The sequence below is a fragment of the Lynx rufus genome, unplaced genomic scaffold (genome assembly GCF_022079265.1).
Source record: "Lynx rufus isolate CCGP_SWC_20201006 ecotype Redwood Valley unplaced genomic scaffold, mLynRuf1.p SCAF_10, whole genome shotgun sequence".
Classification (NCBI taxonomy): domain Eukaryota; kingdom Metazoa; phylum Chordata; class Mammalia; order Carnivora; family Felidae; genus Lynx; species Lynx rufus.
In genome coordinates, this window is record NW_025814824.1 from 86,113,058 (window position 1) to 86,125,831 (window position 12,774).

The 12,774-nt window shown below is 55.2% G+C and overlaps 1 protein-coding gene across 5 annotated transcripts; it reads left to right on the top strand.

Moving 5' to 3' along the window:
* The first annotated feature begins 515 nt into the window (after positions 1-515).
* Positions 516-9,257, top strand: SLC2A8 (solute carrier family 2 member 8). Of its 5 annotated transcripts, XM_047069775.1 has the most exons (10): positions 519-593; positions 691-853; positions 1,132-1,338; positions 2,732-2,831; positions 4,245-4,444; positions 5,150-5,293; positions 5,393-5,501; positions 6,183-6,356; positions 6,755-6,900; positions 8,489-9,257. In XM_047069775.1, the coding sequence occupies exons 1-10, from the start codon at positions 538-540 to the stop codon at positions 8,624-8,626; spliced, it is 1,437 nt and encodes a 478-aa protein (XP_046925731.1). In that variant the 5' UTR covers positions 519-537; the 3' UTR covers positions 8,627-9,257. The 5 variants fall into 5 exon arrangements, with proteins under 5 accessions (XP_046925746.1, XP_046925731.1, XP_046925760.1 ...); XM_047069790.1 differs by lacking the exon at positions 691-853 and having other exon boundaries at positions 516-593; positions 8,489-9,252; XM_047069804.1 differs by lacking the exon at positions 6,755-6,900 and having other exon boundaries at positions 8,489-8,574.
* The last annotated feature ends 3,517 nt before the right edge of the window (positions 9,258-12,774 follow it).

A 12,774-nucleotide genomic window follows, 5' to 3' on the forward strand; every position in this document is an offset into this window, starting at 1 on the left:
AACTGCACAGCAGCCCAGGCAGCCTGCTCCCCAGAGTCGGGGCGGGAAGTCGGGTGCGCGACCTACCTGCCCCACCTTCGTCCTGCTGCTAGCCTCATTGGTTGAAGCTAGACTAAGAGGCGGCTCCAGGAGAAAATGTAATCCCCGCCTTCCACCTTCATTGGCCAGCTCAGCTTGAGTCAGCTTTCTGATCCCGCCTCTGGGTTCGCACCACACTCCTATTGGATGGTTATAGTCCGGGCCCAGATACAAACTCCGCCCCACCTAAACATGGGCGAGCTAGGTCCTGGGGGCGGTTCCAGTGAGAGACACCAACCGGCTCTTTTCTCCCATTGGTCAGCTTTGATTTGGGGGGGTGGCTCCTAGCGCAGACGCTAACTCCGCCTTGCGTTCCCATTGGCCGTTCCTATCCCGCCCCTGAGCAGACCCTCCCCGCCCATTGGCCGGCTCTGCTGTGAGAGGCGGGTGCGTGCTGCACTCGCGGGACCCGTGACAGTTCAGGCAACAGAGCTGACCAAGCAGGCGTTGGGTGCAGACATGACGCCGGAGGACCAGGAGGAGACCCAGCCGCTCCTGGGGCCGCCCGGCGGCAGGTGAGCGGGTAGGGGGGCGACTCAGGCCCAGGGAGTGGCCTCGCCCCTTCTGCTGCGCCCAGGCCGGCGCCGCTCACCAACCGCCCTGTCCCCGCAGCGCCCCTCTCGGTCGCCGGGTCTTCCTCGCCGCCTTCGCCGCCGCCCTGGGCCCGCTCACCTTCGGCTTCGCGCTCGGCTACAGCTCCCCCGCCATCCCGAGCCTGCGGCGCGCCGCGGCCCAGGCCCTGCGCCTCGACGACGCCGCCGCCTCCTGGTTCGGGGTGAGGCCTCGGGCTCACCCTCCAGCCCGCCTGGGACCCTCTTCCTCCCGTCTCACGCGCAAGGGGACCCCGCCCTTACCTTGCTTTGGGCGGGCACTGAGACCCTCCTCCGGGTGCGTCCCGGCTCTCCTGCCAGGGGTCACCCTCCCCCGCGGACCGCCAGCCTGGGACCCCCATCCCCTTTTCGCTGAGGCTGCTGCTGGGGCTGGGATTGAGGGCGAGGTTGGGCTGAGGCTCCCTGGCGTCCCCTCTTCATCCTGCGGTCGCCTCGCCCTCAGGCCATCGTGACCCTGGGAGCCGCGGCGGGGGGCGTGCTGGGCGGCTGGCTCGTGGACCGCGCCGGGCGCAAGCTAAGCCTTCTGCTCTGCACCCTGCCCTTCGTGGTCGGCTTTGCAGTCATCACCGCGGCCCAGAACGTGTGGATGCTGCTCGGGGGCCGCCTCCTAACCGGCGTGGCCTGCGGTATTGCCTCGCTCGTAGCTCCGGTGAGTGTCCCCCATCCTCGCGCCCTGGGACAGAAAAGGAGCAGACCTGGGAGCGTGCTTCTCCCTGGCTGCGGCCTCCTGGGTGCCTGGCACGGTTCCCCTTACCAGCTTTATCTTCCTTACCCCCGCAACGGGCCTTGGAAGGAGCCGCGGTTATCCTTGTTTACAGATGAAGTGAGCTTCAGAAACTGAAGTCCTTTGTCCAGCCACAACTAGTCAGTGGCAAAGCTGCTTATTACTCGAACCCAGGACTGTGCCACTTCACCAGGCCTCTCTCTTGCTCTACAAATAAGATGCCATCTGTGGATGGTCACAGAAGCCTGCAGATCTTAGATCTCCCACTGTCATTCAGACCATTGAATACAGCTTAGGAAAATTCTCTTCTGGTTTGTCCTGGCAGCAAAGGCTGCTGGGCTCTGCTGCTCCCCTTCACTACTCAGGAGCTAGTCCTCCGGCTGCTGTATCTCTCCTCTCCCCATCTCCTGAGCCACCACTGTCCAGGCTGACAGTGCCGGCTCTGCCACTCACTGGGGCCGAGCCCCTCTCTGTGCCTCAGTTTCCTCCCCTGTAAAGTGGGGCACTGCCTCATGCACTGGTTGTGGGGACTGACCGAGACTCTGCATGTATAGCCCTGGAAGGCCTTGGACCCTGGCAGCTGAGATTGTAGGGTGACCGGGGAACTGCTGCTGGCCATGGGCTTGATCAACTACCCACACGTCAACCTGGTGACGTTAAAAGTAGTGGCTGTGAGTCCTCCCTGGTCATCCCTTTGCACCTGCCACTCCCTTTACCCCGAATTTTCTGGGCAGCAGTGGAGTTGGATTTCATGTTTTGGGTTTTGTTACTGGACAAAAACACACCCATCTTAGCCGTCGGCATAAGATAATAGAATAACCTAGAAGTGTGGGCAAGACCTTTCTGGCCCCCGAACCCAGAGAAAGCAGTAGCAGTCACTAGTAGCAACTGAGGCAGAGTTCTGGTTCCAAGGGCACTGCTCAGAGTGTGGTCCTTGGACCGGCAGCCTGGGTGTCATCTGAAGCAAGTTTGAAAGGCAGAATCTTGGGGCCCACCCTAGACCTACTGCATCAGAAGCTGTATTTATTGAGGCTAGTCATGCAATTAAATGAAAGTTTGAAAAACTCTGTGCCACCTCCCCACAAACACACACAGCAGCCACGTATATACCCTTAATCCCCTGTAAAACACCTGCTGCTGATCACTTGGAGACGTGGGGAGGTACGGGGAGGGCTTTGGCGACCTGGGACCTGCAACCAGAGGCCCACCTGGCTTGGAGCAGCCCCAACTGAGGTTCTCCTCAACTCTGAATAGCTGAGGCTCTTCAGTTTTAAGAACTCTGGGGCACCGAGTAAAGTTTTCTCTCCATTGCCACCAGGTGTATATCTCTGAAATCGCCTACCCTGCAGTGCGGGGGCTGCTCGGCTCCTGTGTGCAGCTGATGGTCGTCACAGGCATCCTCCTAGCCTACCTGGCAGGTATGGTTTTCATGGTATCTCTTTTGATCCCTGCTCATGGCGGGGTGGCCATTTTGAAGCTGTAGAAACTGAAGTTCATAGAGGTCCAGGGGCTTGCCCAAGGTCACACAGCCAGTGCCCAAGGTGCCAGGGTCCCAGATCACCTGCCTGAGCGCGTGGGATGTGTGGGTCTTGTGCCTAACTCCCAGGGAGAGTGGGAGAAGGCGATGTCCTCATCTTCCCAGGGCAGAAGCCCATTCCGAGGGTGTGGGGAGGGCTGACTGGTTGGGTCACTGTGCAGTAACAAATTAAGAATTTAAGGGGGCGGGGGGACACCCCAAAAACTCCAGCCCAGGAGTTTGGAGGGCCCAAGCCTGTCTCTCAGAAATACTAGTACTAGATTTGCAGCGTGAAGGAGGAGGGTCCCAGGGAACCCGAGGGTCAGAGCTGGGGTCAACATGAGGAAGCTTCTGGAGGCAGACATGCTTTCGCTAGAACTGTGGTAGAAAGAGGCTTCATACCTGATGGTTCCACATTAGGGGACACTTTCTGGCTCTGTCACACTGCCCCAGGGAGCCTCGCTTCCCCTGTCTTTAAGTGGAGATGACCCTACCTAGCCCAAGGCTGTTGAGGGACTAAATTAAGCGACACATGAAAAGCAGCAGGCCCCAAGAGAACTGTCAAGGGATGGCCTTATACCCAGCGAGGAATGGGGGCTTCAGGAACCTGAGTGGCAGTGGCAGGGCCCAGAGCCTGTGCCCTCTGGTTCTTCAGAGTGGACGACATGCTGGTGTGGTCATTCATTTTTACCCACTTAGCATCCAGACTCTAATTCAGAGTCCTACCAGCAGTCTGGCTGCTTTTGGGGACCCGCAATGTGCCAAAGCCCCTGCCAAATACAGACATTGACATTTGGGACAGACACATGGGTGTCAATATGCCTACAGAATTGCCTCATCATAACCTGCACTTTGATTGATCAATTTCTGTGAATATTGATCCACTGGTGTTCAGGAAAAAAGTCTCTCCCACTCTGTCCCCCTTCCTCTCTAGAGGAGCCCACTTGCCTGCTTCTTGTGGCCTTCCAGAGTCTGTGCATGCATGACGACTATGCATATTTATTCTCCCACCCCTCCCTTTTAGACAAAACAAGTGCCTCATTCATTTTTGATTGCCACGTAAATATCCACTGAGCAGATGTAGCATAATGCGCCCACCAGCTTGTTTACGCAATGTTTCTCAACAGATGGTAACAACAGTATTAGTAACAAACGAGAGCAAGGGTAGTAGCCACACAGAGGTCGTGAGGCCCCCACCCTTTAAGCTGAGTCCCAGGGGTTGGTGAGAGGGCAGGTGCTCCCTGATAAGGTGCAGGCTGGCCCACTCCGCACTGACATCTGAAACCACCACCCCCCTGTCCCCCCCCCCCCCCAGGCTGGGTCCTGGAGTGGCGCTGGCTGGCTGTGCTGGGTTGTGTGCCCGCCTCCTTCATGCTGCTGCTCATGTGCTACATGCCCGAGACCCCACGCTTCTTGCTGACCCAGCACAAGCGCCAGGAAGCCATGGCCGCTATGCAGTTCCTGTGGGGCTCTGAGCAGACCTGGGAGGAGCCCCCTGTCGGGGCCGAGCACCAGGTGAGGGGCTGGGATCCAGAGCCAGGGTGGGGAGGAAACAGTGAGGTATGGCCCCTTTGCAGCCAGGGGAGGCTAGCACAGCCTGTCCCCAAGGCTGTGCAGACACACACGGGGAGGAGAGGCACAAGTGGTGGCATTGTCCTATGTGTGAGCAAGCAAAGGCCTGCTGGAGCCCCACTACTTGGCTGGGCCTTAGTCTTGATCTTACTGTCCCAGGAAGAGAAAGGCCCAGTGGGTCAGAAGGAAACGCAGGCGCAACCGTGAGGAACTGGATTTTTAAATGGGATACTAGAGGGCAGCGAAGAAGACTGAGTCTCTGCCCCTTACCTGCTGTCTGACCTTCCCATCCTTAAGCCTTCCTTTCTTCATCTGTAAGATGGGAGTCCAAGCATGTGCCTGGTGGTGCCAGGAGAGGCACTCGGCACAGGCCCAGGCCTGAGGCTGGTAGGATTCTGGAGCCCCTGGCTATGTGCCCATGTAATCTCTTTGTAGTTCCCCCAGCAAATCAGGAAAGGGCATGGGGAGGTGAGGACCTTACAAATGGAGAGGCTAAAGTGATGCGGAGACCTGTCTTGGACCCACGGCCCAGGTGATAAGAAGCTGAGCCTCACTCCCTCCACCAGGCTTTAGGACAGGGGCTCAAAGCCAGCAGGCCCCTCGGGAGGGGGTAGGGAGACGCACTGACACCGGCCTCTGTCTGAGCAGGGCTTCCGCCTGGCCCAGCTGAGGCTTCCTAGCATCTACAAGCCTTTCATCATCGGCGTTTCGCTCATGGCCTTCCAGCAGCTGTCAGGGATCAATGCTGTCATGTTCTATGCAGAGACCATCTTTGAGGAAGCCAAGTTCAAGGTAAAGAGGCCTCCACCCCGGCCTGCCTCATCCAGATGCTGTGTGGATGGGGCCTAGTCCTGGGGTCTTTGCCTGACCCGCCTCGGCCCATCTCCCCAGGAGAGCAGCCTAGCCTCGGTCATCGTGGGCATCATCCAGGTGCTGTTCACGGCCATGGCGGCCCTCATCATGGACAAAGCTGGGCGGAGGCTGCTCCTGACCTTGTCAGGTGAGGCCCGAGGGCAAGGGCTCGGCCCTTTGAAAATGGGGTGGCGCAGGCCAGGGTCCCCACCACAGACTGGAGGGTCTTTGCCAAGGCCACCACGCTGAGACAGGAAAAGGCCAGCCAAGCACCCCTGAGAACAAGGCCGAGATCCATGGGAGCCCTTACTGAGTGCTTGCTCCAGACCAGGCCTGCACTAACAGACCCTTGCAGTGAGCCTCCAAGCAGGCGCCATCGGGGCCCCAGTTTACAATGAGGAAACTGAGGACCCAGCAGGAGAAGTGACTCAGAAGCTGGAGGCCTTTTGGGGCAAGTGACTTCACCCCTCTGAACCTCAGTTTTCCCTGTATGAAATGGGGGCGATGGGCCATTGTGAGGATCCAGAGATGATCCGCACAGGAGTGAAACCCATGCTGCTGTCACAGTTACCACTCCTGCTCCTTGGTCCAGGAAGGCACTGCCACCAGGAGCTTCTCGGAGTTGGCTCCGGTTCGAGGTCCAAGCCGGGGCCGGCCCGGGCTGGGTGCTGCCGATCCGGGCTCCTGGGTCCCGCTCACCACCCTCTCAGAGAAACCCAGGCCGCATCACTGTGGCCACACTGCACTGAGACTCTAACCTGAGTGCCCCGTGCCCGGACCGCGGTCCGCTTCTCCCAGAGCCCTGCACACTGCCCCCTTCCGCCTGCAGGTGTGATCATGGTGTTCAGCACCAGTGCCTTCGGCGCCTACTTCAAGCTGACCCAGGGCGGCCCCAGCAACTCCTCACACGTGGACCTCTCGACACCCATCTCCATGGAGCCCACCAGTGCCAGCGTGGGGTTGGCCTGGTTGGCAGTGGGCAGCATGTGCCTCTTCATCGCCGGTGAGAGGGGGCCCACGGGGAGGTTGGGCGGGGGGCCTGTGGGGCCATTCCATCACTGCCGGGTTCCTGCGGCTCCCAGCCAGTCCAGGCCTCCCCATCCCACAGGTCCCCCGCCCCTGCGTTTATGGCTCTGACCAAGGCCCCGGGCACTGAGCTAAACCCTTCTCTGCCCCTTTCACTTACTCCCCAAACAGCCCTCCAAGCAGGCCCCGGCATGACCCCATTCTACAGAGAAAAGCCTGGTACTAAGAAGTAGAGGGACTGACCTGAGACATCGCTGCAGGAAGGCACAGAGCTGGGGGGCCCTGGCTGGAAACTGCGAGGCTTTGGCCCAGGGGGTCTGTGGCCAGCCAAGGGGTCGGCCCTATGGGCTTCTGATGCCTGTCTTGCTCCCACAGGCTTCGCCGTGGGCTGGGGGCCCATCCCCTGGCTCCTCATGTCTGAGATCTTTCCTCTGCACGTCAAGGGCCTGGCCACAGGTGTGTGTGTCCTCACTAACTGGTTCATGGCCTTCCTGGTGACGAAAGAGTTCAGCAGCGTCATGGTAAGTGCAGGCCCTGAGGGTCTCCCCCTCACGTAGTCAGTGGGGAGCGCTTTTTAGAATTACTCTTACTGCAGAAGACTCAGGGCCAGTGGCTGAGGCCCCACCATCCTGGGACACCGGCCATTTTGGTCAGGGACGAAGGGAAGACAGACGGGCCAGGAAAGGTGCAGAACACAGGCTGTGACCACTCAGGAGCCTTCAGGCCATTCCGGCAGAAGGAAAGCAGGATACGGTTCCACCATTGGACAGTGGGGACATGGGCCAGGATCTAGGGCTGTGCGGGAAGAACTCTGGCTTTGGAGTTGACAAGCCTGGGCTCTAACCCCACCTCGGCCACTTCCCACTGTGTGACCTGGGGTGTGCTGCTCACCTTCTCTAAACCAGCTTCCTTGGCTGAAGATGGAGGAGGGTGACAGCACCTTCCCCTCAGGGTTGTGGGAGCGTCAGTTCATTTTAAAACTTTGCTACTTTTGCACAGATGGACTGACACAGCCCTGGACCCTGCCACGGGGCTCCCCAGCTGATAGGGGAGGATGGTTCTGGAGCAGATAGGCCACCTGTCCAGGCATTCATTCCCGTCCGCCCCCCCTCCCCCAGGTCTCCTGGTAATACCATGTCCAGGCCTGTTGGAGGAGCCAGAGACAGCAATGAATGCGGTGGACAGGGTGCCCTGTGGATGGATTGGGGTGGACGGGGTGGACGAGGCTGGGCTGGCAGCGGACAGCAGAAGGAGAACAAACCACTGGGAGGCTGGAGGGGGTGGGGGGGTGGGGGTGGGCAGGCCAGGAAGGCATGGATGCCTGGGGTTGGCCTGGAGTCTCTGCAGGGCCTGGGTCTCACGCGGGCTGCGCTGGGGAACACATCGGGAAGACTGGAGCAAAGTCTTAGAGGTGGAAATTACTCACTGGGAGCTGTGCGGAGGGACCAGCAACAAAGGTGGGGGGGCGGCGGTAAAGGACCTAACAGTGACCCAGGAGTGTACGGTGTCCCAGAGTTTGGCGGGGGGGGGGGGGGGGGGGCAGGGGAGCGCTGGGTCACCGGGTCCCAGAGGGAAAGGAGCTGACAAGGGAGGGGCCTCTGGTCCTGGCACCTGGGAGGTCATCAGGTCTGTCCTGGGAGGGTGACCAGGCTCTGAGTGACGGGACGTGCTCTCTCTTCCTTCCATGCCAGTGGGCCCTGAGTGTCCTCCGTGCTCACACTGCCCCAGTGCAGCCTGCTCCCTCTGGCACCAAGAAGAGACTCCTCTGGAGGGCAGGGAACTCAGGGGGCAGGGCCAAAGCACAGTGTAGAGAGTAGGTCTGGGGGCCCTGGAGGCAGACACCAGGGGTGGGAGCCCAGCTGTCACTTGACAGTGGGGGTCTGACCTTGGGGGAGGCACTTCATGACAGTTTTGCCAGCTTCCCCAGCCACCCAACGTCCACACCTTGTATGGTGCTCGTTGCAGGTTTCTGGATGGCAGGGCCAGACCCTCCTCCACACCCCTGAGCCTGGGTGGGGGGGGTGGGCGGAGGGGGCCAGGGCCTCAGCTCAGGGTCCATGAGGGCTCCTGACCTGTTGTGTCTACATGAGGCCCTTCCTCTCTTTCCAGGAGGTTCTCAGGCCTTACGGCGCCTTCTGGCTCGCCTCCGCCTTCTGCATCTTCAGTGTCCTTTTCACTCTGTCCTGTGTCCCTGAAACCAAAGGAAAGACTTTGGAGCAAATCACAGCCCATTTTGAGGGGCGATGACAACCCCTTCTCATGAGTGGCTGCCACTCCTAGCAGGGCCGGCTTTGGGCTTCAGAGGAGACGGAATCACCTGTGACTCCAAGCTGGGCCTCAGCCAGAGCCTGGAGCCCCTGCCTGTCCCCAGGGAGGTGGAATGCAGGACCACAGCCCCTTGGAGCCTTGTCCTCCGGGGTCCCTCCTTCCTACCCAGCTCTCTATGGCCCAGCGAACCATGGGTGAGAGGTTCCCGGCCCCGGGGTCCAATTCCCACCACCACTCTGCGACTCAGGAGGAGGGAACTCCTTGGAGGGGCTTTGCTGCCCCGTGGTCCATCGTCCACAGGCCATCTCCACCTTGCCACAAAAGCAACAGCAGAGGAGGGGGACTCTCGGCTCCTCGTTTTCTGGAGGAGATGCTTTTGGGTGGTGACCCCCTCTCACGTGGCTGCATTATCAGGAAGGAACTTTGTTTGCCAAATAAAGATTTGACTCAGAAAATCAGGCCGTGGCCTCTGTGTGAAATGCAGTTTGAGAAGGACATTTTCCCATCCCTTCCGTACACCAGGCCTCCCACGAACTGGGCCTCGCCACAAATATCTGTTGATTTACTTCTTCTTGTGGCCAGCTGGGCTCACTCTTGGCACTTGGACATCATTTCTGGCTCCTTCATCCTTGGGCTCAGTCCCCTGGATCATTAGTTATCAAATCTTATTAACAACAACAACAACACATCTCTCCTTCTGGTGACTTTAATGGACCCACAAGTCTTTTACAAATTACTGTTATTATCCATTATAAAAGTAATACATGTTTATTGTAGGAAAATTGGAAAACACAGATTTATTTAGTATAATGATTTTTATAGCAGTTAACCATCTGCTAGGCATTGCCCTCAGCACTTTACAAATATTAACTCATTTCTTTGGATAAGTGATACAGTAATTATGCATAACTGCACCTTTCCAGAGGTAACTTCTTTTAAAAATTTGGTTCTATCCTGGGGCACCTGGGTGGCAAAGACGGTTAAGCCTCCAACTCTCCATTTTGACTCGGGTCATGATCTTGCAGTTTGTGAGTTCGAGCCCCGCATCGGATTCTCTGCTGTCAGCACAGCAGAGCTGGTGACTCAGTCAGTTGAGTGTCTGACTCTTGGTTTCAGCTCAAGTCATGATCCCAGAGTCATGAAATCCCTGCTTGGGATTCTCTCTCTCTCCTCCTCTCCCCTGCTTGTGCGTTCTCTCTCTCTCTCTCTCTCTCTCTCTCTCTCTCCCCCCCCCTCTGTCTCAAATGGAAAAAAAATTAAAAAAAAAAGAATTTGATACTATCCTGAAACTCTTCCTCCCTACATCTATCCTTTCTAGCATCACTACACACAGGTAGGACCCCACACTTCCCATTCCGTGATCTGCTTTACTCACCTCCTGGGTTGTACAGCCCCCACATGTGCGCACCTTGACATCTTCTATTAAGCCTTGTAACGAGACTGGGGAGTAGGAGAATGGAAGTGCAGTGGGGTCCAGGGCTGAGCAGTGAGGAGTTTTCTGGAAGATTCTGCAATGGCTGCTCTGATTTCAGTAAAATGTGCTAAGTAATACACAGGAACTTTCAGCCTTAGCAAAATCCAAGTTCCTTGGGGACTTCCAGAAACAAGGTCACATCCACGCACAGTAACTGCATATATACATTCTCATTCTTCGTGCCTGCGCAGCAGCCCACCGGGTTGAAAGCCACATTCTGTGGTTCAGCAGGGTATTCCACAAATGTCCATTTAGGCCAGTTGTTGAATAGAGCGGTTCAGGTCTAATACATCTTTTCTTTCTGTCCATTTGTTCTATCATTTATTGAGAGAGAAGTGTGGAAATCTCCACCTGTAAATATGGATTTCTTTCTCCTTGCAGTTCTCTTGAGTTTTGCTTCATGTGCCTTAGAGATCATCACTGGGTGCACGCCCATTTGGGATTGCTACCTTCTGATTGTTTTGTCCTTTAGCATGAAATGACCTTCTTTATCCCCGGTAATATTCCTCGTTCTGAGGTCTACTTTGTCTGATATCAGTATGACCACTCCAGCCTTCTTTTGATTGGTGCTTTGACAATCATTTTCAATTATATCTTATTATATATTCCTTTTTTGTAGTATCCTACACTTTTCTTTGTGATGGAAATAACCTTTGGGGGTTTCCCTGAGGATACGTTATTTTTACTTTTTGTTTTTCATGATTATTAACATTATTTTGAGAGAAAGAGAGTGCATGCATGCACAAGTTGGGGAGCGGCAGAGAAAGAGAGGGAGAGACAATCCCAAGCAGGCTCCCTGCCCAGCACAGAGCCCAACACAGGGCTTGATCCTCATGACCTGAGCTGAAATCAAGAGTCAGACAGTCAACTGAGCCACCCAGGTACCCCCATATTTTCACTCTTAAAAACAGACTTTATTAAGGCATTATTTCGATACCATAAAATTCAACAATTGTAGGTATAAAAATATGATGACTTAGGAGGAATGTATACAGCTGTGTACCCACCACCACAATCAAGATATAAGACATTTTCGTCAACTCAAAATGTTCCCTTGTGTCCCTCATGTCAGTCTCCTCCCTCTAGTTTTTCTTTTTCTAGAATTTTAAAAAAATGTTTATTTTGAGGGAGAGAGAGCACGTGCACGTACATTTGGGGGAAGGGCAGTGAGAGAGGGAGAGAGAGACTCCCAAGCAGGCTTGCAGGGCACCAGCCCATGGACCATGAGACCATGACCTGAGCCGCAATCAAGAGTTGGACACTTAACCAACAGAGCCACCCAGGCGCCCCTCCTTTTCTAGACTTACAAAAATCCTGTTGTTTGTAGTATTTTGTGCCTGGCTTCTCTAACTGAGCAGAGCGCTTTTAAGATTCATCCATGCTGCATGCAGCAGCAGTTCTCTTTTTATTGCTGAGTAGTGTCCCATCGTACATTTGGACTAGTTCCGATTTGGGGCTATCGTGAAGAAAGCTTCTGTGAGCACTTGCACACAAGTCCCCGCATGGAGAAGAACTATCGGGTCATATGTAAGTTGGTTTCACGATTGTAAGAAGCTGCCGAACTGTTTTCCAAAGTGGTGGTACCATTTCTGCGTTCCCATCAGCAGCGTCCAAGAGTTCCGGCTGCTCCACATCCTCAACAACACTCGGTATTCACTATTACGAGTAAAACTATTTGTACATTTTTAACTTTTTGAAAATTGTCTTCTATTCTCTGATTTCCTCCAGAAAGCCTTCTCTTTTTTTTTTTTTTTTAATTTTTTTTTTTCAACGTTTATTTTTTTCGGGACAGAGAGAGACAGAGCACGAACGGGGGAGGGGCAGAGAGAGAGGGAGACACAGAATCGGAAACAGGCTCCAGGCTCTGAGCCATCAGCCCAGAGCCTGACGCGGGGCTCGAACTCACGGACCGCGAGATCGTGACCTGGCTGAAGTCGGACGCTTAACCGACTGCGCCACCCAGGCTCCCCGGAAAGCCTTCTCTTTTATGCCGCTGTTTTATCTCAAGTATCTGGTGAGCTTTGGTTGTCCATATTGAGGAATGAAGTGCTAGGGGGTTTTAACTGCAGTGGCTGGTATGTGTCCCCCACCCTGCACCTGTTCTCAGTTCTATTATGGCTTTTGACATTTTATACATCTTCACTGTCATTTCAGTGGGAACTCGAGGAAGAAAAAGGGGAAATGCGTTAAGTTCAGTCCACCAGCTTGAATTGAAAGCTTTTTTTCTTTTAACGATGATGCAGTGTTTGCCATTGGAGTCACGGTGTGTGGCAAAGAGTGGGTGCTTAAGTATTTGTGAAATTCAACAAATTAAGAGGATCTGTTGTATAAATATGTCAGAACTTAAATCAACCTCATATTGCTCCACATTCAGATTGTTTCCAGTTTTCTGCTTATTGATAACTCTGCTATTACATATAGAGTTAGAGGGAGATGAGAAACAGAGCTGGCAGAGGAGAGAAGGAGATAAAAAAGATGACAATGATAGAGATGAAGACAGAAAATGGAGATGGAGGTGACGTGGAAGAGATACAAATGATGGTGATAATGGAAGTTAAACTGTGGGCAAGGAAGATGGCATTGTGGCTTCAACTCTATCTTGGTCTCTTTCCTCCATAACCCAGGGTCCAGGAGCCAGTGCAGCATGGTGGGT

Excerpts from the sequence above, each read along its gene's own strand:
- SLC2A8 (XM_047069775.1), top strand. The coding sequence starts at position 538 with ATGACGCCGGAGGACCAGGAGGAGACCCAGCCGCTCCTGGGGCCGCCC. Across the intron at positions 2,832-4,244 it reads CCTCCTAGCCTACCTGGCAG|GCTGGGTCCTGGAGTGGCGC; the intron begins GTATGGTTTTCA and ends CCCCCCCCCCAG. Across the intron at positions 6,901-8,488 it reads AAGAGTTCAGCAGCGTCATG|GAGGTTCTCAGGCCTTACGG; the intron begins GTAAGTGCAGGC and ends CTCTCTTTCCAG.